The 27,942-nt window shown below is 37.9% G+C and overlaps 1 protein-coding gene across 2 annotated transcripts; it reads right to left on the bottom strand.

The window, feature by feature from the left end:
* Positions 1–295: 295 nt before the first annotated feature.
* Positions 296–27,889, bottom strand: tmem154 (transmembrane protein 154). Of its 2 annotated transcripts, none has more exons than XM_015344724.2 (8): positions 27,695–27,889; positions 18,662–18,745; positions 17,446–17,517; positions 15,834–16,001; positions 15,319–15,364; positions 12,460–12,539; positions 9,924–9,973; positions 296–2,642 (listed from the first exon to the last, which is right to left on the bottom strand). In XM_015344724.2, the coding sequence occupies exons 1-7, from the start codon at positions 27,786–27,788 to the stop codon at positions 9,936–9,938; spliced, it is 582 nt and encodes a 193-aa protein (XP_015200210.2). In that variant the 5' UTR covers positions 27,789–27,889; the 3' UTR covers positions 296–2,642; positions 9,924–9,935. The 2 variants fall into 2 exon arrangements, with proteins under 2 accessions (XP_015200210.2, XP_015200209.2); XM_015344723.2 differs by having other exon boundaries at positions 296–2,570; positions 27,695–27,888.
* Positions 27,890–27,942: the final 53 nt, after the last annotated feature.

The following is a 27,942-nucleotide window of genomic DNA, read 5'->3' as shown; positions in this document are numbered from 1 at the left end:
AATTACATGTGATTTGTGCATTTGCAAACAAAGACACCATTAAAATATTTGAAAAATATAGTTCTACTTGAATAAGTCAAATCATTACATGGAAACATGGAAGAGTGAAGTAGAGGAGCTGATGGAAAATCTGCTGTAAAGGGAAAATATATCCCTACAGTGCTAGGAAAACAAAGCTACTCATTTCTCCAATACCTGTGATGAAGACAATATAGAGTGCTTAAATGTGAATTAGCACAATGAAAAAAAATCTAGAATGCAGATGTAAACATTGAAGACAAAATAGGGTCTGACATTTGTGAGAAAAATGAACCATTTATTTTTATAAGCAACATTTTACATACAGTAAACTCAAGAGACTTGTTAAATCAGACAACAGGCGAACACTATTCGCAACAGGGACTTAAGGATATAGCAGATACAACACTGTGCATCAGATGTGCAGAAATAATACTTGGGTAGAGCGCACTCGGAGAAAACAGTTTACGCTTTGCAAATTAAATGAGAAAAAAAGCACGAGTTGTAAGGCCATTTTTCAAAGTAATCCCCATGCTAGCCCCTGGATTGGCAGCATACATGCTTAAAGAGTATTGAGCCTATTTATGCTGTCATATAGTCCTTATCTGTATGCATTGCTTTTCAGACAAACTGTTCTTGTTCCTATTCCCCTGCATATGAATTCTATTAATATCCAATGATTCACTGCTCTACAGAGCATGCATTGGAAATTTGGAGCACAGATCTCTAGGTTTATTGTTCAAAGCAGCCAGAAGGCTGCAGGTCTATGGGTATTTCATACATATTGAATGAGACCAGTTGACAACAAGTAGCAGTCATTAAAAACTGCATTATTCTCCAGGGGTGTTCAACAAATAGTAATACAAAGGATATTTTTTGCAAATGCGTAACTTCAATATTTAACATGTCGCAACCTTATCACCCTTGACAAAGGTATCTCAAAAATCCACTAAGACAGGATATTTCTAACATTAACAAGCTCTTTTTTTCTGTTGATCAGTTAAGAACACTATAAGTGTATCGTGCAAGCTTCACCTAGTTTTGAAATATTTTTTGTCTGACAGTTTCATGCTGTTTTTTTACAACTAAAATTACACAATATAAAAGTATTTTAATTCAACTCACACACAGGGTCCTGTGACAGAATGATAATATAAGAACACGAAACTTAATTTGATACGTACGGCCTAAAACAATTGAAATATTTCCTATCAATTTGAACATTTTAGAAAATCATAAAGAAGGATTTCTAATAAGGAAGCTCTGAGTATGAAAGGGTCTGAAGAGTATGGGCTGGTTTAGAGATGTATAAGCAGAGTATCAGTTATATGTCCAAGTCTGAGGATGACAATATTTGAGAAAATATCCCCATAAAGATAGTCAGTCATGAACAATGGAAATGATGTTTCATGAGCCAAATGGCACCTTTTACCTGAAAATAATATTTGTTTCAGGTCTTTTAGCCTATTTCAATAAATTCTAGAATAGTAACTTAAAAAAGAATGAAATTCGAGGGGACGTTTCCTGAAAGACCGGAGCAAAAATGTGCGTTTACAAAAAATATGTAGGACTTTTGAAATAATTAAGATGTTGTAACATTGAGATTTCAGGATACAGCATCAAACCTTTTATTTCTTAAGAAATATGCCTCCAGCTGTACCATATAGAAACAAGATAAAGATTTACAGCAGAAATATAGAAGACCTGGGTGTTTTTAACGGTTCAATGGTGATTTTCTTTATTTTAGTTTAGTTAGATTAGTTGTGCTCAAATGCATTTTTCATTCAATGTTTCTCAAATCTGCCTCTTTCTAACCCAGGCCAGCATCAGCCATGTGTTCCAATAAAGATAACATCTCTCTGTCATGGAGTTGAATCTATAAATGTCTTCAACCCAGATTGCTACAATGGTATTTGGAATTTCCAAAACACTTAGAAGCATGATTATTGATGTTGATCCATAAATTAGGTCCTGATTCAGATTTTGTTTAATTAAATCCTTCGTCTGTAATTCAAAAACAGTTTCATTACACGATATTTACCTTAAATCAAACTGGTAAAGGAAATAATCTGATGAAGAGTTTATAACAATTTTAACCAAAAAAATAGTAGCATTGTGGTATCCTGCATGGTATCCTTGCAGGCTTTTAATAATACTACCAACTGTGTCTTGTTCTACTCTGCAAACCACAAATCTCATATTATTTGTGTGAAAGAATGTTCACTGTCTAAACCTTTCCAGTTAAATCAATCAAAAACATAATTTTGTAAAACACACGTAAGCAATGCTATAGTATCTTACAATATTCTTATAATATAAATAACATTCATTTTGAACTAAATTCAATGAACAGAATGACAAATTAAGGACTTGAGAAACAATCTTACATTTTCGTCACCTTTCTACTCCCTCTGATATAGACTGGAGCTCACTCTTTTCAAAACTGTTTGAAAGGGATGAAGTACTCTTTTCTTTTGTAGAATCTGTAGACTTCAGTCATCAACAGCACCCAGATCCTAAGGAGTGATGATGTATTTTCCAGATGAACTGACCTGTTGATTGTATGAGAGTTACAGGAAATGGTGAAGGAAACAAAGACAGCTGCCACACCTCTTCATCAATGACTGGAAAACAGACATAAAAAATATTTAGGATTCCACAAGAAAAGCTTTTCATACGTGTTCTTTAGCTGGTTACACTCATCTCTGTAATGAAGGGCACAAAGCAGCTGACAATCAAAACATTTCTGCTCAATAAGCAGGTCAGGTAGGTCAGTAGTTTATAAAGTACCTGTCTTGAGAAAATTCAAAACAAGGGGATATAGAAATACCACAGTATTAGAACAATTACAATGATTTGTCTTTGATTAATTCCATTCCAAGGTTTGAACCAGGGGAAAAAAAAATCTATGAACCTGGATAAGGTGGTTTTCAAGCGTATTGGTAGTCACAGAGAGTCATTGGTGCTTGTAAAAAAGTAATTATCTGAGTGCCACTAATATTGGTTGCGAAGTCAGCAGAGGGACTAATTCCTGATCACTGAACAGCGCCATCTGCTGTACACAGCAACCAACTCGGAAGACTTGGCAGTATCTGTGGCCAGGTTTTCTTATAGACACATCAGAGTTTAATTGCAAAGTAACTAAGGAAGCATACAGTATGCATATTTGGGAGAAGCACCTTATGGGAATATTTTCTGTAGTCAAAATATACCACCCAAAGCGCTGCGTACAAGTGTTAAGCTCAAAACCACAAAACGTGAAAGTGTTCATTAAGGTGTGCCATTTCCTTGTAAAAGTATATGAGCACTACAAAAGTTGCAAAGCAATATGTAAGCAACTGTCTGTTCTAACTGTGTATTAATATGGGATGGCTCAAAACAGGCATGTGTTGAAGAAGGACTTTTGAAAGTTTAATTTCTTAAACACTTAACTGTTTCTAATCCAACCAGGTCAGCATGTAGGGAAAGAGTACAAATCAATATGTTGTGTCACTGCAGCTATTGTAATCCAAGTCAGTTTCTGTATATACCAATGATTTTTCATGTCTTGCAATGAAAACATCCTAATATTACTAATTATAATAAAGACATCCATCCAACAATCACTTTTGGAAATTCAGTTTTTCAGCAGTGTTTAAATAGTTAACAACTAGGCTTCAGACTAACTGTATTTATGGCTCTTATCAAGTACTATAGAACCTGACAACTGTGCTTCTTTGACGGAGTCTGTGGTTTCCTTTCTTTTGCTCAAGAAAACCACACTCACAGGGACTCCTCTGTAACAACAGCAAGTTAATTTGTGACCCTGTTTGTGGGTGATGTATCTCCTGTATAAAGCTTTTCATTTGATTGCATGATGTTGTGAGAACAGTGCTGGATTCGTGGGGAAAAAGCCTTTTCAGTACAATATAACACAGCAGGGAGTTTAATTTGACCTCACTTAGACATCTGAAGTGAAAATAAAATTTAAATTGAATATAAGACAATCACAGCTGTGCCCACCTCCATTTTAATAGTAATCACTGCTGTTTCTGTGCTGGACCCAAACGACCAAAACCTCTATTCGTTGTTAAATCAGAGCAATGTATCTTTATTAGATGTATTATTAAGAAAATAATGACTTAACTGGAAGCCTCCTTTTTGAAATTAATATAATCTCCAGCTTGGTGTCTTCACCATCTGCCTCCTGTTTTAAAAGCCTGTCTAGGGTTCACGTCTGCATCTCAGATTTACTGGCATACAGAAACCTGGGAAAGATGACTGAAGAAGACATGAGCTCATACCCTGGCTAATGGACCTTGACCTCAAAACACAAATTAAAGGCCAACCCATGCTGAGCAGGGCCACACTTCCACGCATGCTTGCATAATGGCTAACAGATGCTACAGTTGTTCTACTGTTCAAACACCATGGCTGAAGAAGAGAGCTGTGGGTCATAGTTCAAAACTTACACAGCCATTCTGTCCTCTGTGAGAGCAATGACAATCAGTGCAGGCAGGAGACATTAGTTCATACTGCAGTCCATTAAATCTAAGATACTTTAACACAATAAGAACTGCCAGAACTCCTATATTGTTGATGATATACCCTTTAAGATTACTTTATTTTGACTAACCTATATAGAACACCATTAAAATTTTCCCTTGACTTAAGTGGGAAATGATTACAAGCTCTTCCTGTGTTCCATCATCGGAAAAGCGTTTGTTCCTGGTTTGGAACCCAGAGCCTATCCTGGAAACATAGGGCACAAGGTGGTACAGCCTGGATGTAAAGCCAGTCCATCCACATAGGGACACACACAGGTGGGAGGATGGAGAATACTCATGTGAATATGGAGACAACATGCAAGCTTCACAATCAATCCCATAAACTGCAAGGAAGCAGCTTTATCACAACTTTCCCTTGCAGCTCTTTACAAACAAAACTTTGTAAAACAGATACTTCACAAGTACTCCCAATTACGTTTAGTTTTTGTTAATGAATGCATTCAAAATGCTATTTGAACTGCTCCTAGTTGATTTTTGAAAATACAATTTAGTTCCGAGAAATCTACTAAAAATGTGCCTAAATGATATATATAACAAATGACTTATGAATCATTGGCCTACAACATTTTTCTATTTTGCTAAACAGGTATATTTAAGTAGTATGTTAACATGAAGGGAATGTATAGTGTGTGCTCAAGAGTCAACTTACAAAGCTCTTGAAAGCACCATTATACTAAGTAACCACAATAACCGGTAATTCATGTACTGTAGCATTTAGTAGCAGTAGAACAGAGAAGAACCTTCAAACTTTTAATACCTTTCATAACTGCCAGAGAGCACTGTTTCCAGTTTTTAACAAATACAGTAATACAAATGCACAGTGTGTTTGAAAGATACATTGAGCAGCTGTGATTGTCCTCTGAATTGTTTTGGATTTGGGATTTTTTGGGGCCTTTTCATACATACACAGTGTACCAACAATTGCTTGTGGCCTGCTGTTCTGCCCTTAAAACAAGTACCTGTATCATTGCAAACATCAACATTGTATAGTTTGTGATGTACATGCCCCCATCTATAATTTGTGCTACTGGAAGGAGTATCACAGCTATATATTGCAGTGACATCACTTTTCTTCTTTGAAATCCAGGTCCAAAGAGCTCTAAGGCAACAGGGCCCACTTCTAGTACTTGAACATGTGAATGTATTTTACTGAACTATCGAATCCCGGTCTCCTGTATAGGTTTATAGCAGGGGAGCTGGTGATTTGTTTACCACTATCAAATCTAGGATTACCGTATTTGAAAATTCACTCAGGGAAGGGGGGCTGCTGATGAGATGTGTACCAGCAGATAATTGTACAAGAGTTGTTAAGAATCGAAAGCCTTTGGGGAAAAATAATAAGGGAAGTATTGTAGACATTTTAAGATATTTGAAAATTCCTCCCAGAGGGAGATATAAGGAGCAAAAAGGAGGATATGTCTGAGAAAATCCAGTCGTATGATAACCCTACCTGAACCTGTATCCTCTTTATCCCTGGCTATTTCACTTCCATATAGGAAAACTTAACACTCGGGGCAGGACAGGCAGCATGTTAAAATGATCTTGGTAGAGACTTATCAAGTCTGGCCTTGATACAGCAAAAAGGCAGAGCTGTGAAAACTGTGAAAATGCTGTGAAAATCCCCCTGTGCTTGTTGGCATATCTAAAACGCAACGGGATCTTCAAGAAAGTCTTCATAAAATATGAAGGTAGCCTAATTAAACATATAATACAAAGATACAAGATTATTGAAATAACAGAATGATCCAACAGTAAATATTTCCTTATGAATATGGTTGTGAGTTTTCCTTACAGGTAGCACCTCTTTCAGTACCAATGCCCTTAACTAGACATTTCCAGTAACAGTTTTTCTGTCTCTCTTCACTAGCTTATGGGAATTCAAGCTAATTATAACTATATAATTTATAATAATGATCCAGATATTTAACCAGCTGATTCTAATTACCCCCTCAATGGTGCTAAGTAAACTAGTAGTTTCCATATTATTTCACATATACCAATTCTTATTCTTTTTTTTTCTGTTTTATACACCATGGAGTCTCAAAACTATTGAATTGGGAACCAGAAATCCTTTTGGTTATTTAAGGAAATCCAAGTTTTGATTATTATAGGTGTGTTATGGTAAGAAATTTTAATTCCCTTACTTGTAGTGGGGTTTTTTTACTTAGCCCTATGTTGAAGTTTTCAAGCTGTTTTTGTACGTGTTTTTTTTTGTGCTCTGAATAGTTCCAAGAGATCAAATGAATCACCATTGTTTTAATTCACTTCATTTCTTTACACTCCTATACTGTTGCCGATATGATCATGACGATTAGTACTAATTACTATACCTTGCAGTATAACTAACTGCAGAATTAGCGCCAATGTAATGCTGTAAAATCTAAAACATAAGATGCGATTAATAGCATCTAAGGACATTCAGATTAATTATGAATAATTTATTGTGTGGGGCTTACAGTCAGATTCACTCACTGAACTCAGGAGCATTTTGGAGGAGTTTAGCAGTAAAACACAAACAGGCCTCTTCTAACAATTGAATCAAAGTTTATTCCACATACAGTAATCTCTCGGGATTCAGAAGTGAACATCTCTGCTTGCAGTAATCAGAACATGCGCTAGGTGGCCCTGCTGAATTCCCTATTCCCTCTGGATGTGATGTCGGGCCTCTGTGAGCAGCAGGAGCAGCTTGGATATGGCAGGTATTCCGCAAGCTTCTGAGCCCGTGCAACCCAGTCCCATCCCCTGCGTCGAGCCGGATAACCTTGACTTGAGCTTGTGATGAGGGTAATGGTGTGTGGGATTGGACTGCATGTTTCACTGCGCCCATCATTTTTCAGCAGGATTGAGATCTGGGGATTGCTCTGGACAGGGAAGGTGATGGAAGTCTGTCTCATCTCTGCAGTTTGCCCGCCACTGAAACAGTCCATCCATTTGATTCAATCGATCCTCAAATGTCAGCTAGTGTGTGTACTTCAGATATTCAAGGGAAAATATAAGCTTTAATTCCTAAGCCACCATGTATTAAATTCTTAATTCTACAGTGCGAGAACTCTGCAGGCAGCCTAGCGCTGCCAAACTTTAAATTTCATTTCTACTACTTTGTGCTGCAATCACTGTTGGATTTAATCCTGACACTCCTGTTTCTTGAAGAAAGCTTGTCCTCCCCATACGCGCTTCAAAGATTTAATTTAATCTAGTGTACACCTTTGACATCAAACACTACAAAAGTGTTAGCACAGCAAAATCAAAACTTATACTGGCTTTACAGTCAGGGAATTTGTAATTACAATTATTCATTAATATGAATATTAATATAAGAATGAAATACATTTTATTTCCTGGGTCATTTCATGCTCACATAACCATATAAGAACAAAAACATCAGCCAGGGATTTAAAGAGACCTTTAGTACTGGGACACGCTCACTTTGATGTGCTTTTCAGGGTGTAAAAGTCAGTATTCTGGGCCATCTTGTCTCACTGAAAGTCAACAACTGCATCAGGTCTTTGTGTAATTATTTGAGATGCTTTGTTGCAGCAGTTTGGGTTTCTTGCCTATTATTGGTGTGTTTAGACTTCAGTTTCTTCTTCGGCATGTAAAATGAATCCTGAGCAGGATTCAAATCTTGACATTGATTATGCTTTATCTCATTATCATGTTACACAAAAAAGTCCAATTGGTTTGGAAGCCTTTTCTTTTTAAAGCAAGCAGCTAAATTATTTCTTTAAATTTCAGATTTAATTCCTGATGGCAGGTAGGTAGATCCCTTTTCAGCCCTTAAAGGCCCGTGGGGGTAGGGGGGGCAAGGGCCACCATTTTTCTTGACCATCCAACACTGGAAGTAGAGGTCATGTGGTCAGCATCACACTCTGGCGGGCCTATTATCCCCAGAAGGATTAACCCCCAGTACTCATGTGGGAGGCAGGCTGAGTGGACCTGGGAGCTGTCTGGAAGGAATGAGAGCAAGCTACATCACTTGCTCCTATCTGGGACTGATCCCTGGCCCTTCTGGTCAGACGTCAGAGCTACCCTTGCCATCTGAGCTACCACGGCTCCAATTCCTGCTGCTTCCACGATTATTTAAATGACCAATAAAAATGAGTTAATCAGACCCAGAGGCAGCCACTCATACCCAGTCTATGACATTTCCTCCACCATGTCTACATATGAGGGAGTGTTCTTTGGGGCATCTGCAGTTCCCTTCTTTCTCAACTCTTTAACCTTCCTATTGCTACATTTCAAAAGAATAATCTGGACTTTCTGCTTTGGGGGCTAATGAGAGCTTATATCTTGTTTTGTAGCCTTTAAAATTCTACTGCCTGTGCTGATGATGTTTCCATCATCATCTGCAGATGTCTTTCTTGGTTGATCCAGTCTGAGTTTAGATTTCACTGGCCCAGATCTTTTGGAAGGTGCTGCAGATTGTGTTTCGGATCCGTAATTAAACAATTTATCATATAAGATTCGCAATGCCACAGAAAACATGACATACCCTTTCTCCTATGTTCTCTAATCATGTGCTCCTTAAATGAAACCCTCCTTTCTCTTTTCCACATTGACAAAGCGAGGGGATACACATCCTAGCAGATATTTTATGATAAACATGGTATTTGCAATCGGAATGCATAAATACTTCATGGCTCTGCTTTATTTCTGCTTATGTCTCCTATAGTGAGTTTATGGCGCCCCCTGGAGGGCGAACCTGTCTACGCACCCAATACATATTCTGCTGCATAAAACAGTGACAAAACGAAGGGATTGATTTTCTTTTGCTTATAATTTTCTATTAAAGACTTTACATTAGCTGCTTTTACTATTCGGAACAGGGACATGCAGATGAAGCGATGTCCTGTGGCAACACCTTAGATAACATAAATTCTGCTTTTTAAAATCCTAATCATCAAATGACCCACCTAAGTTTCCTTCACAGAGAACACCTGACTCCTTGTAGACGATATTGTATGAAGCTAGTTCTTAGTCCCTTGAGAACACTCTGTTCAGCCGAAGTTGTGGGCTCCTTTTTCATCTGCTTTCTGAGTGTCTAGATATGGTTACGTTTTCTATGTACATCTTATTCTTTGACCATTATTCTAAATAGTAACAGTGTTCTCACTTGGCACTATACAATTAACTGCAGTTCTGGCCTATAAGTGCAAATAAATAAATCTGGTTGGCTGGTCTCATCACACCTAAAAAGATGTTGGCGCTGCATTGGAATCGAATTTGATCAGGTAAAATGAGTTAACCCTTGTTCCCAAAAGAGAGCTTTCACCAGAACCACCTTTATGTGTTCCTAAAAGCCTTATTTCACTTTTCTGCATTAAAGACGTTATGAGAGAGTCAGTGATGCATTCCCACCTGAAAGCCAGGTTACGTCTCCTTTCCCGGCTCTAACACTTCACCTCCAGCTGTAACGAGAAGATTGAAACGTTTGCTTCGTCACTCGAGGGGGGAATGTGTAGTTAAGGGTGAGATTACACAGATATTGAAAAAGATATACAACATTTTTGCTTCAAATAACTCTACTACATACTGCATATACCGTACCTGAGGGCATTTCCAAGTGTGCGGTTTAACAGTTTCTACCTAATAACTGCACTTGTTTACCATGTCCGGTTACATTCAGTCTGATTGTATTACTTACATTGTATTGAGAGGATAGTTTTCTCACTGCTTGGTTTTCCCTGCTACAATATGCCTGATGGAGAGGCGTTAGGGATAAGGTAGTGGCTAGGTCTCTAGACTCCTGACGGGAGTCTCAGGTGAGTGTACTGCTTGAGCCTTGAGCCAGGTACAATATCCAGACTGCTCAAATAAACCCAGCAACATAAATGGTTCTGGTTGAGGGTTTAAATCCCAGGTGCAGCACTAATGATGCCCACTTGAGGGGGGTATTTCAGCCCGATTGCTCCAGTAAAAATGTCTTGCTGTATAAATGGTTTCTTCTCGCCACATCAAAGTTAATGAGAATTTTTTAACAACTGACAAATCTAGTTAAATAAAGGAACCTATGAAACAAAAACCTTAAGGAATCATTCTTGGTATTGCTGATTATACAGAGAGGGAGGCCATGCATCAGTAATAACATGAAAGAAAGCGACAAATTAGGCAACGGAGCCCTCTGCTGATACAAAAATGTACTGCAGAGACCCCGAGCTTGAGTTACAATTGTTATTAGAATTATATTCCTTTTAAATCCAGTACATAGGAAAAACATGGCAGATGTGTTTGATAACTAAAATGCACTTTAGAAAGAGTCCAAAGAACAACAAGAATGATTCCTGATCAAAAATGATTGTCTCATACGGACCTAAATTTATAGAACAGAGGAGATTGAGAGGAGATTTGATCAAGGTACATATAATTATACAGGGTTAAAGATAAGTTCAGCCCTGGGGATTGTTTTACACAACAGAAAGAAGGATATGGGGTCACAACTGGAAATCTTGAGGAACTGGCTTCCTAGCGAAGTGATTGAGTTGCCTAAACTCTGGTCACTTTTAAGAAGGAGCTGGACAAAATTTTAGATTCACTCGCCTACCAAACTACCAAACGAGGAAAAGTGCTCCCTGTCATTTGCAAACCTTTCTTATGTTCTTATATTATCCAAGAGCAACATTCAAATTGCTGTATTAAATATAGCTCCACGTATCTGTAAATAAGATACATCTGAAGCATCTGAAAAGTTAGAACATCAAACCAAATGATCTCATTGGTACTTTGAAGAAGGAAAACGATCATATTACAAGAGGGGAGCTGCTTCAGCGTCCGTGCACAATGGACTCAAGACTAGCAGAATGTGGGTTTAAATCCCAGGTGTGGCTCAAGTCAGGTATTTCAAACTGTTTGCTCCGGGAAAAATATTTTGCTTTTCACATGGGTACTCCCCAGCGTGACACCTGAAGAAGGCTCAACAGGCGAAACAGAAACACCTGAGGTGACCACTGTGTCGTTCATATTTGTCTCAACGTAGTCGACGCAGCCAGCTTGAACTGTACAGAGCTAGAGTCGGTGCTAGCAAGCTCAACAGGATCAAATATCTGCAGCACCTCATGCGACTGTTTAGAAGTTACAAAACAATATAATGCCCTGATTTTCCTCATGTTACAAAGAAAGTCACTTCGATGACCTATTAGTTTTAAGTAGACTATACTGAATAAGTGAAACATTTATGTAATTTTTAAAATAACTTCTTGTTAAAATACGTGATTTGTTATGGGATACTGTGAACAAATAGTATCTCCTCTCACGTAACTCAAAACAAGACCGCACAGGGTCGCTATTTCTGTCTGACAGCGAGAGTGATGGCCAGATACCGACGATGCTCAGCTAGCGTTGTATCGCAGACTACCGATAGCGCGTTGAAACTATGGAACTTATTAGCGCCACAGAGGAACAAAATACCTCGTTTATACGAGAAACGTATCTCGTTTATACGAGAAAATGATTGCGCTTAAACACAATAGTTAATTTGTGAAAAAAATTGGCTACTATATTAATACTGTATACTGTATTGCATTGTACCGTAGTGTATATCAATAATATGTCCCATGCAAAGTAGTACAAACACAATAATTTTCTCGTATAAACAAGATACTATACTGTCTCGTATAAACAAGTTTTTGTTTTTCAGTGTTTCTCCGTATGAAACACTAAATACTAAAGAACCCCCGAGATTAATATTCATATTCATATTAAATTATGTTCTACATACATTCAGTCTGAAAACTAAATTAGGTTCCAGCCTGAGTGTAGAGTCGTAAAACAACTGGAGATTTTACATTGGTTGATATATCATACAATAATACTTGACTAATCAATTTATTTATAAGAACCACTTGATGAAAATGCCCCCTTAATAGACAAATGTACAGAAGGGTTAAAGTAAACTTACAGTCTTTCTTTATCATCCATTTTTCCAGGTCCTCCATTTCTAATTCCAGCACAGAGGGAACATCATCCTCAAACATGGGGCTTAAAAACAAAGGAGAGTTGAAAGTTAATAACACTTTCCTTCTGGGGCTTTCTGATAATGCCAGTCAGACATTCCAGACTGCTTCAGCATAAACACATCAACTCAAACTCTTTCAAATTCTTCAGAAAAAAGAGTGAATCACAAACCAGAGGTCACAAGTGGAAACTGTGTGGATGTGTATTTACTGTATAACTGAGAACTGGAGACACTTCTGTAGACAAAGTGTTACCTACAGTACATTAATATAAATCGCAATGTAACCTACTCAGTCATGCTGTTTAGGCTGATACCCACCCTGGCATCTTTCAAAAAATGGCAGGATCAGATCCTGATTGCAAGTACTAACTATCAAACTGGCTACATACCGTAGGCCGAATGCCTTCTTCTCATTTGTAGCTGCTGAAAACCTGTGTTTTTCAGAAAATATTATTTGTGTCACCTGTGTTTTGAACTGCACTTGCTCCTCAAAAGAAATTATGTACAACATTAAAGTCTGAAAAAGGCCACTCTTTGTGCTTTAGTGTATTTCTGCCTTGGCACATTTACAAGCATCACCTCTTGCGAGAGCTTTTGTTTTATTTTTGATTATTTAACATAATCAGACAATGCAACGGGCATGTTTACCCTGAGAAATTGTGTCAGAGTCTGTAGTCACTGATGTGATGGAGAAGATTAAAGCAATGCTTTTCTGCAGTTCTACTAAGATGGCTTGCCTCTCTAACTTCCTCCCAGTGAAGCCTGACTGTTTTGAAGTTTAGCCCAGAAGTGAAGAAAGGTTGAGATGTGGATCAGTCTTACACAGTTCTTTAATCTTTTGATATAATGAGGCAATTTCCTTTGTCACATTTACTGTAGTATATACCTAGAACTGATGCAATGATTGCACTGAAAATAATTTAATTCAAACTAATTTCTCTTTGTCAGTCTACGAGCAATGGGGTATAGAAAACTAAATTAAATGAATGTGTTTGCTGTGTAAGTATATTCATAGTAGTATATAGTAGTATTTTGCCAGTAGCCATACACTATCTCCCTGCAGCTCACAGCTGGCAGCCCACTGAAGTTCAGCAGGTGTGAGCCTGGTCAGTACCCATATGGGAGACCTCCTGGGAAAAAACTAAGACTGCTGCTGAAAGAGGTGTTAGTGGTGCCAGTAGGGGGTGTGGGTCCTAATATCCCAGTATTGTAATGGGGTCAGTATATACAGTGCCTTGCGAAAGTATTCGGCCCCCTTGAACTTTTCAACCTTTTGCCACATTTCAGGCTTCAAACATAAAGATATACATTTTTTATTTTATGTGAAGAATCACCAACAAGTGGGACACAATTGTGAAGTGGAACGAAATCTATTGGATTTTTGAAACTTTTTTAACTAATAAAAAAATGAAAAGTGGGGCGTGCAAAATTATTCGGCCCCTTTACTTTCAGTGCAGCAAACTCACTCCAGAAGTTCAGCGAGGATCTCTGAATGATCCAATGTTGTCCTAAATGACTGATGGTGATAAATAGAATCCACCTGTGTGTAATCAAGTCTCTGTATAAATGCACCTGCTCTGTGATAGTCTCAAGGTTCTGTTGAAAGCGCAGAGAGCATCATGAAGACCAAGGAACACACCAGGCAGGTCCGTAATACTGTTGTGGAGAAGTTTAAAGCCGGATTTGGATACAAAAAGATTTCCCAAGCTTCAAACATCTCAAGGAGCACTGTGCAAGCGATCATCTTGAAATGGAAGGAGTATCAGACCACTGCAAATCTACCAAGACCTGGCCGTCCCTCTAAACTTTCAGCTCAGACAAGGAGAAGACTGATCAGAGATGCAGCCAAGAGGCCCATGATCACTCTGGATGAACTGCAGAGAACTACAGCTGAGGTGGGAGAGTCTGTCCATAGGACAACAATCAGTCTTACACTGCACAAATCTGGCCTTTATGGAAGAGTGGCAAGAAGAAAGCCATTTCTCAAAGATATCCATAAAAAGACTTGTCTAAAGTTTGCCACAAGCCACCTGGGAGACACCCCAAACATGTGGAAGAAGGTGCTCTGGTCAGATGAAACCAAAATCGAACTTTTTGGCCACAATGCAAAACGATATGTTTGGCGTAAAAGCAACACAGCTCATCACCCTCAACACACCATCCCCACTGTCAAACATGGTGGTGGCAGCATCATGGTTTGGGCCTGGTTTTCTTCAGCAGGGACAGGGAAGATGGTTAAAATTGAGGGGAAGATGGATGCAGCCAAATACAGGACCATTCTGGATGAAAACCTGTTGGAGTCTGCAAAAGACCTGAAACTGGGACGGAGATTTATCTTCCAACAAGACAATGATCCCAAACATACAGCAAAATCTACAAAGGAATGGTTCACAAATAAACGTATCCAGGTGTTTCCTTTTTCTGGGGCAGGACACTCACAGCCCCTCTGCTGTTTACCCCAGCCACACAGAGGATGTCACCCCAGAGCTGAATTAGAATCTTTCCTGTGGTTCAAGATGAGCTTGTTTGATAGACATACTGTACAGACAGGGCCAGTTTGTAAAATGGAAACCAATTCTTGTAGAATGTAGGTTAAACGGCCTATTTTAATTATCCAAACAAACTCTAGAACTGCAAAGCTTTACTATGATGTACAGTGGTGATGTGGCTGACAAAGGAGAATTAACTGTTTAAGAAACTGATAGGACTTTGTCCTTTTGTTTTGGAGAATGAGAGAGAGTTTATGTTAACATTCATGTTAGGAGGTCTTGTATTGCAGTCACACAGCATGTTTCTTCTTACCTAGGTATCTCCCCACCAGTTAAATGTCCATCTTCTTTCTCATAACCTAACGGAGAAAACAATTTGATTAAGAGAACATATAAATCTTAAATTGTCAATAGAAAATCATCTTTCATGCTGTAGGCTGTAACTTTCTGGGCATTACATTATAAGTGAGCTGGCATCCTCCACTGATTTGAGTTTTGTTTTGTGCACCGGAGTCTGTGAGATTTCTTTTAAAAAACCCTATCAAAAATACTTTATTAGCATCTACCAAGAATAACATAGCGTTATCTAAAAATCTATATTCTACCATTGTATGCTGGAATGTCAGTTTGATTATCTCATATATTATAGATAAAACTTACAATTAAGATAATACTGAGACAATGTTGAAGGTTTTATAAAAACAATTTGCTCTGTAGAGAGAATTTCATTTCTACGTGTTTTCTTTTTCTGTAGCACCTGCGAATGCTGCTTTAATTTAGTTGTGTAATTCAGAAAGAACTGACAAATTGGAAATTTACAGGACTTACCCACATTTTTGTTTTTTTTCCTCTTGGAATAAATCACTCCCAGAACTATTATAACAATGATTGTTATTAGTAGCAGAAGCGCAGCAGGAACAATAATTGGGTATGGTGGGCTTGCGTCATCCACTGGTTCTTCGTTTTCTTTTCTGCTGCTGGAATTTTTACCATCATCTTTGAAAACATTAGAAATACTATCAATATGTGCATTATATCTTGCGTTTATGAAAATAATTCATTCTGAACAGTAACATTAATGATCTCTTGTTAAGTTTAGAATCTGCCTTTTTCATAGTTTGCACATAATATGTGGGAACACAGTTGGTTCAAAATCTAGCATAGAAAAAAAATGAATTAGGCTTCATTCAGGGATTAATTTGTGAAAAGGAAAAGGATCCCTTGTTTTTGGTTGGGCTGTGTTTTTTCTTTCAGCATAACGTTACATTTTTGCTGTTAAGCACATACAGTAGAATGAGTCAGAGAGAAACTAAAGCTATTTGTCTGATTAAGAGATTGGCCTTTGATGTTTCCAGTAGCTCAGTGTGCAGGTTGATCTCCAAGGTCCAAGCCAAATGTCTGTTCGAGCCTGGGTCATGTCACCAGCCCGCTTTGACCCTTGTAGGCTCAAGGTTAGTCATCCAGGATTCTCTTGGCTATCTGGCAAACAGACAGTCAAGCCTGTGTCTTGCCTGGTGCCTGCAGCCTTTCAGTGTCAAGGGAGAGAGGTGTGCTTCTCCTTCAGTTGGCACTAACTTTATTTCAGGCACTGTGGAACATGCAGCGTTTCACAAATGCGGTAGCTCTGTGGCTAAGGATCTGCGCCTGTGGCTGGAGGGTTGCCAGTTTGTATCCCGTGGCCAAAAGAGGAATCCTACTCCGTTGGGCCCCTGAGCAAGGCCATTAACCCCATCTGCTCCAGGGGCGCCATATAAATGGCTGACCCTGCGCTCTGACCCCAGGCTTCTCTCTCTGTGTGTCTCATGGTTGGGGTATGCAAAAAGACAAATTTCTAATACAAGAAATTGTATATGGCCAATAAACTGATCTTATAAATGGTTTGGCTAGTTGGAGATATCAGAGAAGCATCTCATTCTCTCCTGAGTCATTGTCAGAGATCTTAAAAAATGATTGGCCACTGAATACTGTGACACTGTGTAATAAAAAATTCTCAGAGCTACAATTTCTCAGAAACAACAAGGCTTATTTCTGATGGAACACAATGAGCATTAATATTTAAATGGAGCCATCTCACTCAGATCCTGGATGGCTAAATTTACTGTCAGATGGGAGTTTTCATTCTACCTTATCTCCTAACAACCTACAGTAGTTGGGCAAAATATTTGTTTTAAGGGAACAATTGAACAGTTTTCATAGGTCTTCAGCCTGGTATCGATGATTTAATGAGACTTAAAAAATCTGCTGGACATTGAGTTTGAAGGCCCAAAGCTGTGCAATTCTGATCTCAACAAAAAGATGGAAAAAACAGTAGAAAAGAAAAGTTAGAGAACCTAAAAGTTACAGAATTTGTGTCATGTTCCTAAATGACTATAAATTAAATTCCTTAGGAAAAAATTAAAGGAAAAGTTTGTGAGAAGCTATGGATAAGAAATTAACTAACCTTCAACCACTGCACGTGTAGATTGTAGAATGTTTGCTCTGGTGATGGTCGTGCCATTACTGTCAGATGCAACTGGGAAGAAGAACCAGAGAAATCATGCCTTACATGTTTTACAATACATTCCTCATAGTTGTTTTTAATTAGAATCTTCTATTGTTAGGTATGTTCCTAACTGACAACCCCCATGTCAGCAGTAGCTGTGAAAGCCTACTCAACTAATCCCGAACAAATTAATCCCTGAATGAAGCCTAATTAATTTGTTTTCAGCAATAGGCTCAGATATTTTTGTGTCACTGCTTGGAGAACCCTGGTTATAGTTGGGTACGGTTCATTGGTGAGATTATCCAGGCTGTATCACGTAAAACCTGGATCATAGAGCTCAGTCAGTACTCTGTTGGTCAAATTTACTGGTTGAACTATTCAGGTGCCCATCAAAATTGGTTTATTTACTATTCCTCCTTAAAACGCCTAGCCCCAAGTTTAAGATCTCTTAAGGAAATAATCACTTCATAGGACAATCATCTAATGCAGGTATAAAGCAGGAAGTATTAATGCTTACTGTATGTATATATAGGTAACATTGTTTAATAATGTTAATTCCTTACACTTTTACCGACTTTTTCTGGACATAACATTCAAAGCACTTTACAGGTAATGGGGTCTCCCCTCCACCACCAATGTGCAGCATCCACCTCAATGAGGCAACAGCATCTATAGTGCACCAGAACGCTCACCACACATCAGCTACCAATGGGGAGGAGAATAGAGTGATGAAGCCAATTCATAGATGTGGATTATTAGGAGGCCATGATAGGTAAAGAGAAATTTAGCCAGGTCAACACCCATACTCTTTTTGAGAAATGGCTTGGGATTTTTAATGACTATGGAGAGTCAGGACCTTGGAGCATCCCTTGCTGGTTCTACTAGCACCTCCTCCAGCAGCAACCTTAGCTTTCCCAAGAGGTCTCTCATCCAAGTACTAGCCAGGCTCACACCTGTTTAGCATCAGGGGGTTGCTAGTCATGAGTTGCAGGGTGGTATACAGTAGCTGCTGGTATATAGTGGCTGTCTGGTGGTGAGACATTGTTTATCATTTTAAGCATCAGCAAATCTTCAGCTCTATATTGATTGGTTGTTAACCATTTGGATCTATGTAAATATAAAGGACATCCACAAGAAATCAGAATTGTATGAAGCCACATGCTACTTAACTGACTTTCATCATCTAGGGAATCATCTGCAGAATCTTCATTTTCAGGAAAGGGCTCACTGGCGCTGGAATCACCGTCTTCAAAACGTCCTGAGATACAGCTTCAGATTAGATTCAGTTCAGATTAGATACCGAGGCAGTTACAAAATCTAACAAAAAGGACCCAATTAAGTTGACTCAATTTAAACTGGTTCACAGGGCTATGAGATCTATCCAAGAAGTCATAAAACAAACTTCGACCCATAAGACACTGTAGGTTCCTACCTAAAGCGCTCAAATGTTTATTGATAAGATGAATCAATTATTAATAGTTTGGTTTTAAAGACTGCTGGTTGTATGCTGCAACAGGGCTAAAATCACAAGGAAGTCTGAGCACTTGGCCTGTCAACCACACGCTCTTGGTAAATTACTCTCTCAGGATGAAGACGTAGAGCACAGAAAGGCTATGCTTTACCACATCTGAGCAGACAGGAACATAATAAGAGCAAGGGCATGGAGATCTTTTCAATTTGCAAAGGGGATTGAAATTGAATGGCATTTGCTTTTCCAAATGAAAAAAATCCCCAATCAATTGTTTTCTCATCAAAGTGATTTTAATATCTATAAATCACCATTAAACCCTTCAAACAGTGAAATGGAATAGCCGCTTTTTGTGTCTGCTCACATCACTCACATTGTATTAGGGACTTTGACAAGGATGTCTGTAATACTGACTAATACTGAATCTGTCTGAGTGCTAACTGTACATAAACTGGCTAACTGCACTTTGCCGGCTAACTGCACTTTGTGCTTTGTTGTACTCTTTATTTCATTAAGAACCACCACTCTCAGACATTTCATATGGATACCAATCTTGTAAAAGATTGCACAGAATTAAATAAGGTTTGTAAACATGGCTCTCTTTCAAGAAATTATTTTATTCTCTTTGAAAACACAAACATTTGTTCACAAAAAGAACAGCATTCCTTAGACAATACGTACAGCTGGATGTGAGCTTGTTAAGGTTTGTCAAACTAAACCTGACAAGCCATGTTTAAGATCATGACAGTACTTGTACCAAACAGGGGTAAAATGCTGTGTAGTCTAATTGGAAATGCAATATGAAAAGGGAAAATGTTAGTTTTATATATATATAAATGGATACTGTACTGTACATGATAGACTCTGGCTCCCCCATGACCCTGTATTGGACAAAGTAGTTAGAAAATTGATGGATGGATATCTACATGAATTGAGCTGGTGCTTAACTGATTACATATCAATAGAAAGTAAACATACAAAATATTAATAACATGGGAAAATACTAATTCCTGCAATGAGCATCACTTCATTTTACAATTTCTTGCATTAGGAACTATCTTTTTGCATACCCCAGCTTGCTCTCCATGAGACACAGAGACAGGGAGAGAAGCTGGGGCTCAGAGTGCAGGGTCTGCCATTGTACAGCACCACTGGAGCAGTTAGGGTTAAGGGCCTTGTTCAGGAGCCCAACAGAGTAGGTTTCCTCTGCCAGCTCCAGGATTTGAACTAGCAACCTTCCAGCCACAGGTGCAGATCCTTAGCCACAGAGCCACCGCTCCACCCCACTGTAACCATAGAGATGATCATTTGTTTTACACACAAGCTATTCCATGCAGTCAAAGCAAAAAACACAAAGAAAGAAGTAAATAGATAATTTATTTGAAATACAATTGTAAAAGTTATGACTACATAAGTAATCAAACTCTTTGCTGTGGAAAACCTACAGTAAATTTATTTAAAGTCATACAATTTTTTTAAGGAGCTGGACAATTAGCTGAGTGGCCTCTGTGACCAGTTCTCGTGATTTCAGAATAAATAAACCTCTCCTTGAAAGGCCGCTCAGTCAACTAGTGAATTTCAAGTGAATTCATGAATCTATTCTATTTAGAATATCTATTTGAGCATGGTGAGGTCTGGTTTTTAAGAACTGGAAGGTACCCAGACACTACCTGCATCATGCTGTCACTCTAAACTGAGTCAGGAATGTCACCACCAGATCAGTGGCAATTTTCAAAGAATTATAGAGTTCAGTGGCTGAGATGGGGGGAAATGGTTCAATACTATCCCAGTCACCCCACAAAAAAGGCCACCTAAAATCTCGCATGGATTTTGCAGCAGAGCACTAAAGTGATACTGCAGAGACATGCCTTTGTGGTCAAATGTTTTGTGCTTAGAAAAGACAAAACCTTTGTCTTTGTAAAGTGTTACATCTGACACAAACCCACCATAGTATATCAGTCAGTCAGCACCATCCCTACGGTTGAGCATGGTGGTGGCAGTGGTATGTTGCAGTACTGTTTGTCATTAACAAAGACTGGGAAGCTTGTCAGGGCTGAAGGGATCAGAAATGGAGGAAAGTCCTGGCAAATCCTAGGGTAAGCTTCAAATCTAAAACTGGCTACACTGGAGTGGCTTAAAAAAATGAAAATGAACATCTCAGAAGAGTGTCCTGAGCTGATTCCTGGATGTAGACTAAGAGACCATGGTGCATTTAATGCGTGTGTGTCATGCTTGCACATGGGCTGTGCTAATCTTTTTGTTGTTGTAATTTTAGCATCTGTGTTGCCAAAGCAAACAATTCTGTATTTAGCAACTACTGGTTTTGCCTTTTGATTTTAAGAAACCTTGATGTGCAAGAGGTAATTTTATCTTTAAAGACTACTCTAAAGCTCAGTCATTCCTGAACACTTAGTGATTTTAATATTAGAAACTGTTGGTGGTTTCACACAGTCTGCATAAAATGTGGCTGTTCAGCTTCCTGCATTAGATATCTCTGTAAGTCTACAGAACTTCTTCAAAGTGAATTTGGCTCTTGATGTCCAGAGAAAGCATGTAACACATAATAAAGCAGAAATATTATTCTAGCATAGATACATCTGATCTGTTAGCCATTCGTGTTCAAGGTTTTATTACTGGATGCAAATTCTCACTGTTCAGTGAGGTCAAGCATTGAGTTGGCTATGTGAAAAACAGCCAGCTCAGATACTGAAAACAGCACATTTTCCAAAGCCATCAATGTACTAAACCGAATGAATTATGTGTATACTGTATGTGCAATGCACTGTCACTGACATGCTCAGGATTAGTGTGATGATAAATTGAAACCGTACAAAACTAAGCAAAAACAAAACCTCAAAACCAGTAAATGTTTCCATGACCAAGAGTTGAAAATGCAACTATTTTTGTTGTGTCTGTTTTTGGAACTATGAGAATTAATCTAAAAAATAACAAAATAATTGATACAGTTGCCTGCATGGAAGGTTATTGATTACTAATTTTCTTATTACTTCATTAATAGGATTCAGCCAAAGAAATCCCTGTAAACACTTCTACTGACATATGGTGTTGAAAGTACAGTGATTCTGTGAACAGTTTGTTAATGTGTCAGTTAACTTCCTAAATTAAATACTTTCCATAAAAAAAAGAATCTAATTCTGGATAATTCATTTTCATATATTTAACAATGTACAGTAAGATAATGATTTCAGCTTGCTCTTTAAAACACCCTGATTCAAAAAGGTAGTTCTTACTATAACTATATATAACTATTAAAACTCTTCTGACAGTTCTGCTTTCTAACCTTGTGATGTCATTGCTACTTAATATATTTATATCCAACAACAGATAAATGGTTAGACTAGCTACCAATAAACAGTTCCCAACTGCAGATTGTCCACATTCAAAGTTTTTGATATTACAAATACATGTTTTTGATGTATTTAAGAACATTAATAAAGTCATCTTAAAAGATGTCAGAGAAGGTTCAAAGAAGAGAAAAATCAAATTAGGTTGAATTCAGTAGTTAAATTGCTTTGAAAAATTAAAGACGCATTAATTGAATTGACAGACAGGACAACAAACATTTTCAGCACAAAATCAGCCTTGAAAAGAAACCTGAAAAAGTCCCAGTTGTTTTCAAGACAATTAGCAAACACATACAAGAAGATTGCACAATCTCAATATCTTTAACAGAGAACGAGTTTGCGCAATGTTAATTTGAAAGGAAGGAAATAGATGAGGAAACCAAATAGGTCCATAAACATCAAGAACCTCTGAAAGCATCAAATGATGCATCAACCAAAAGTGATAAAAAAGAATCTAGATGCATCAGAAATGTGCAACAGAATCACATCATGGAAGTGACAAGACCTCAGAGGAGCTGTGCATTCAGGGCAAGAAGAAGCACAGCCTTCCCAGAAGAGCTACTAGAAGACATAGTGTATGCAAAGAAGATGATGACAAACAGAAAACATCTGGTTATGATGGTTTTAAAGTGGATTTTCTGAAAGAACCTTCAGTATATAAGAAATTTTCAATTTTCTAAAAAAAACTCCACCAGGAGATTAACAGATCACCTACCGAAAACCAATAGAATATGCAAGATTCAGGTGCATGCTCAAATTGTCTTGAACATATTCAGAGAATATAAATCTGTGCCTTCTGCATAGGATTAATCAACCATGAGAAAGAATTTACAGTAAATTAGTGCAGAAATCATCAGTACTCTAAGGACTCAAAACATTGAGATACACACGCATTAAATATATGTACAGTAGATGCACAATATCACCAACAAGACTCCATCAAAACAGACAAGATGAAGACTTGCAAAAGGGAATGTCACAACAAAGAAATGTTAAGATGGTGGATTGGGGGAAAAAGGGAATTCAGATTAATGTAACTTATTGTAGATACTGTATTTACCAAAAGCCCCGATAAACTCAAACATCAAATTCATGACCTTTCAGAAGAATGACTTTATAATGCACCTAAGCAAGTTGAAAGTCGTGTTCTACTGCTCTATAAAGACTAAGAAGACTGAATCAAGTCAAGCAAACCTTTTGTGAACTAGTATTTTGAAAAATTACAATAAATTAAAAAATCACACCTCACTCCCCTGCTGTTGGTGGTACAGTACAGTGGTACAGTGGTACACTCCACATCCCCTAACAAACAACCCACAAGCAAGAAACAGAAAGCTACAACAGAAGCACTGTGGCATGACAGTTTGACCAAGTAGTCTTCCAAGCCTCCATTGTCCACATCCCCACCTCCTCACCTCACACCACCGAGAGCAGCTCAGTGAACCATATAAACAAAGCACACAGGCCAAGATCCAATTATCCTGGGTGTAGGAATGTGGAGGTTCCCACTTCAGTGTGAGGCTGTTGAGGTCAGCCACCCTTACAGCAGGTTTTTGCTGCTGTAAGAGGCTGAGATCGCTGGTTTCATTTAGTAAGACTACTAGGGGAGAGCAAAGAATATTCTAGTTTAAAATAGAGGACAAAGAATAAAGAAATGTGTATCCATTATTTGAATAGGTACCCATAACACACAGCTCTGGACAAGACAAACACAAGGCACTAGGAATTATTTCATATGAAAGGGGGAATTTACAGAAGTCAGACTGTATGAGTTTTGTCAGGACACTGGGGTTAACAACTGTACTCTAACAAACAGTACCACAGGATCTTCAATCATAAAATAATTGTAGAATCTACAATCTATCTGAGAAACCAGTACTCCCTACAGCACAGTCCCCATACTTGAGAATTGGTTCTTTAAATTCTGTTCCAGAGGGGACAGTGACACCTACTGGTCCACTAGTAATAGCAATCTGAATTTCCTAGGGAGTCTTAGCTTCAAAGATCTGAAAAAAAAATTAAGCCATTTCCTTTTCTTAGAACTACATCTTGGGAGCCTCCCAAAACCACAAATTAGAGCATGTTAAATAGGGTGCATTACTCATTTTCCCAGTAACACTGTGTTTAGATTATTCACTGGAGATGGACAGTCTCTCACCAACTTGAACTACTTGACTGGTAATAGCAAATTGATATTATTTGCAGTGATAGTGTCAGCTGTTGATAGTGTTAACAGATACATTTTCAATGTTTACCACTGACCAAGATATGCAGATGACTCACATCCTGTCTTTTCAAACAGATCTTCTTTCATACCATATTGTAGGCATGATTCACAAGGCCTTATAACTCTGCACCTTCCTCCCAGCTTCTTTTCTCATGCTGAAGAGCATCCAGCTTAAACTGTATTGGGAAACATTCTTGTTTAATATTCAGTGCTTTAGCATGTTTAACTTCGTCCCTTATCACCCAATTCTGTTTTTCAGTGAGAGTATATCAAGGGATTACCATATACTGTACCTGATTACCACTCTGATATGTTTCTCTGTCTTTAACCCATTTACTAAAAACTATATTTTGAGACTTCTCTTTCATCAGAAAATATTAACACTAGTGTGTTAACAGCGGTGGCTCTGTGGCTAAGGATCTGTGCTGGTTGCTGGTTCAAATCCCATGGCTGACAGAGAAATCCTAGCCTGTTTGGCCCCTGAGCAAGGTCTGTAACGCCAACAGCTTCAGGGGTGCTGTATAAATGGCTGACCCTGCACTCTGACCCCAAGCTTCTTTGTGTGTCTCCTGGAGAGCAAGCTGGGGTATGTGAAAAGACAAATTCCTAATGCAAGAAATTGAATATGGCAAATAAAGTGATCTTATCTTATGTCCTTCACTATAATATTGTATGTCTTGAATATTTCACATGGTCCCCTGATCTAAGCGCTTAACCTAATTTTTGTTCTGTACATTTTCCCTTCTCAGTGTACATCACAGTGCATACAAGAACAATATCATTCCATTCAGTTTTGAAGTCAATCTTCACTATAGGGTTTCAGCAAATAGCAGGGCACAAGGGAGACAATGCCTGTAGCAGCATGCGTATTTTGGAGGGGGGTATGCAAATTGCGTCAGAGGCACAATACACTTCAGAACACCACTATCATACAGCCTTTATTATTGTGCATACAGGCTTCCAGGCAGCTTGAAAGCACCTTAGCATAGAGATCGGCATCCCAGCCAATCAAAGAGATGGAATGACAGCTCACAGAATGTGTAGATAGAGTAATCTGTGTTCAGGAGTTAATCTGAACACTAGTACCGGTTTATGGATGTGAAAACTAATCATAAAACATGTAAACTTAACAGTTTACTAACTATTGCAGAATCTGGATCTTCAATTTAAATTAGGAAGAGCAGTGGTCATAAGGCAGATTTTTATGGTACTCTAAATTACAACACCCCCAGTTTAGGCATACGCTCTCTTATTACTTTGACTAATACCTATACATATTTTCAATTAATCAGCAAAAATCCTGCTTTTTAAGGCCACACTATAGCCCTGATATGAGCCACAACAATACTGGAACTACTCTTCAACAAAGCTGGAATCCTTTTGTTCTGACCTCTAAGGTACAAAAAGCATACCAACACAATGAAGTCATTTAACCTTTGTGCAGGGTACATTTATTTACACAGAAAAAATATGAAACACAAAAACCCCACAAAAGATACCCCTACATAATTCACTGAGTACCAGACTAAACACAAGACCAGGTAGTTAAGCTGATTACAGGAACCTTCATAAAATACTCTAGTTTTCTCAAAATAAAAAATCAGCTTCCAAATAAATTCCAACTCCTTATTCCTATAATGTTCTTTATCCTTCACCAACTGCCCTCTTTCTCCAGATCAACACAAGCCTCTGTTTCCTAGGTTTAATGTTTTTACTTGACTGAGATTTCTGGGGTTCTAACTAGGCCCCATTGGATACCAACAAATGTCCTCCTTACCAAATATATTCAGTCTTCTTTAACCTAAATTCATGCTGTAAACAAAGACAATTCAGAAATGTAATTTCTTGACTGTATAACTTCTTCTGTTCTCCATATGAAGGTTTTTAATGGAGGACTCAAAAACATTCTGTTTAAGTACCCTTTCACACCATTACGATTGCAACAAATTAATTAAATAATTATTAATTTAACTTTTTAAAAGACTTCTTCAAATCAAGTTAAATATAACAATATGAAGTGTATTGGAAAATAAAAGCCCAAAACAGTTCAACACCATTACATTTAAACTATGACAGAGAATTCAGTGCTACATTTAGAATGTTCTCTTTTGATGTGACTCCTACTGTAACCAAGACTAACTGAACTAATGACAAAGAAAAGTGACAAAGATATTAATTGCCCTGTTAGCCCTGACTTGTTTGACTATCTAAGTGCAAAGAAGAAAAATACTCAAAAGGATGAGTACATTTATTAGGATGAACTTACAAGTTTAGTGTTTTCTTTTCATAAAAATACTTTTTACAAACTGGAGTCTGAACATCACCTCTCTAAGATATTTTCTGTTCTACCTGGCTACTGCCAATGGTTCTGTTCAATAATATTCCTAAAATACTTAATGACTTCACAGGCTGTTACCCATGTAAAATATTGTTATGAATTAAAGAACCTCCTGCAACAATATACCTCATTTTTATATTTCAGGTGAAACTTACTTTCTTTTTGTTTTAACTTCTATATTTTACTTAACACAATTAGCATTTTATGTTATGGCCTGTTTATTTTTCCATCTGAACAATGTGAGGAGAACCATGGTTAATGTCAGTGGAAAAAAAAAGAAATATAAAGGCATTGCTGCCTTTCAGGCTATGAATTCAATGTACAATATGTGGGGCCATTGTTATCACTGGGCTCCACATATTGTACAAAAAAATTAAATGAACTATAACTGTAGGCATTCTAATTTAGTGAATAAAGTGATGATTTGTAAAGAACTGCTTGTTGGAAATAAAACCAACATAAAAATTAATTCTACACATCTAGAAGGTGAAGAAATCAGTCATATTTAACAGAAAAAACTTTGTGAGGTACAGGAAAGCTGCACTTTTGCCTCATAACCTTTGCCTAATAACCACAAGAATTCAAAACAAACCCAGGTTAAACATCTCGTGGTCTGTCATTTGCTCAGAAGAAATTTCAAACTCTTTAACCAAGCCCAGAGTAAGACCAACAATTCTGTTCAAACAGCCTTTAAAAAACAAAGGAAGATTCCTACCTGGTTATAAATGAAAAGGTTTTTGTAAAAAGAGGAACCATCAGCTCTGCTATACAGGAAAATGTTCATTGAAATGAATTGTTCTAGTACATACCAGTTCCAGCTAGCCCTGCAATTAGCAACAACAGCAGAGGTAAGGCCATTTCCCAGTCTTTTCGTTGCTTTTTGCCTTGATCATAAGAAGACATAATGCCATTGTGCCCTGATTTCTTCACTTGAGATCATGACATTCTGTATTTCCTGTTTCCTGACTGAGTTTTCTTACCTAAGGTTCTGACTAAAACAGGGTAATTTCTGTCGGATGTGATGCAATCAGCTAAGAGCTTGTAGCCACAAGCCTGG

Source organism: Lepisosteus oculatus, chromosome 1 (genome assembly GCF_040954835.1).
Source record: "Lepisosteus oculatus isolate fLepOcu1 chromosome 1, fLepOcu1.hap2, whole genome shotgun sequence".
NCBI classification, from domain to species: Eukaryota; Metazoa; Chordata; class Actinopteri; order Semionotiformes; family Lepisosteidae; genus Lepisosteus; species Lepisosteus oculatus.
This window is presented reverse-complemented; position numbering and strand designations above follow the sequence as displayed.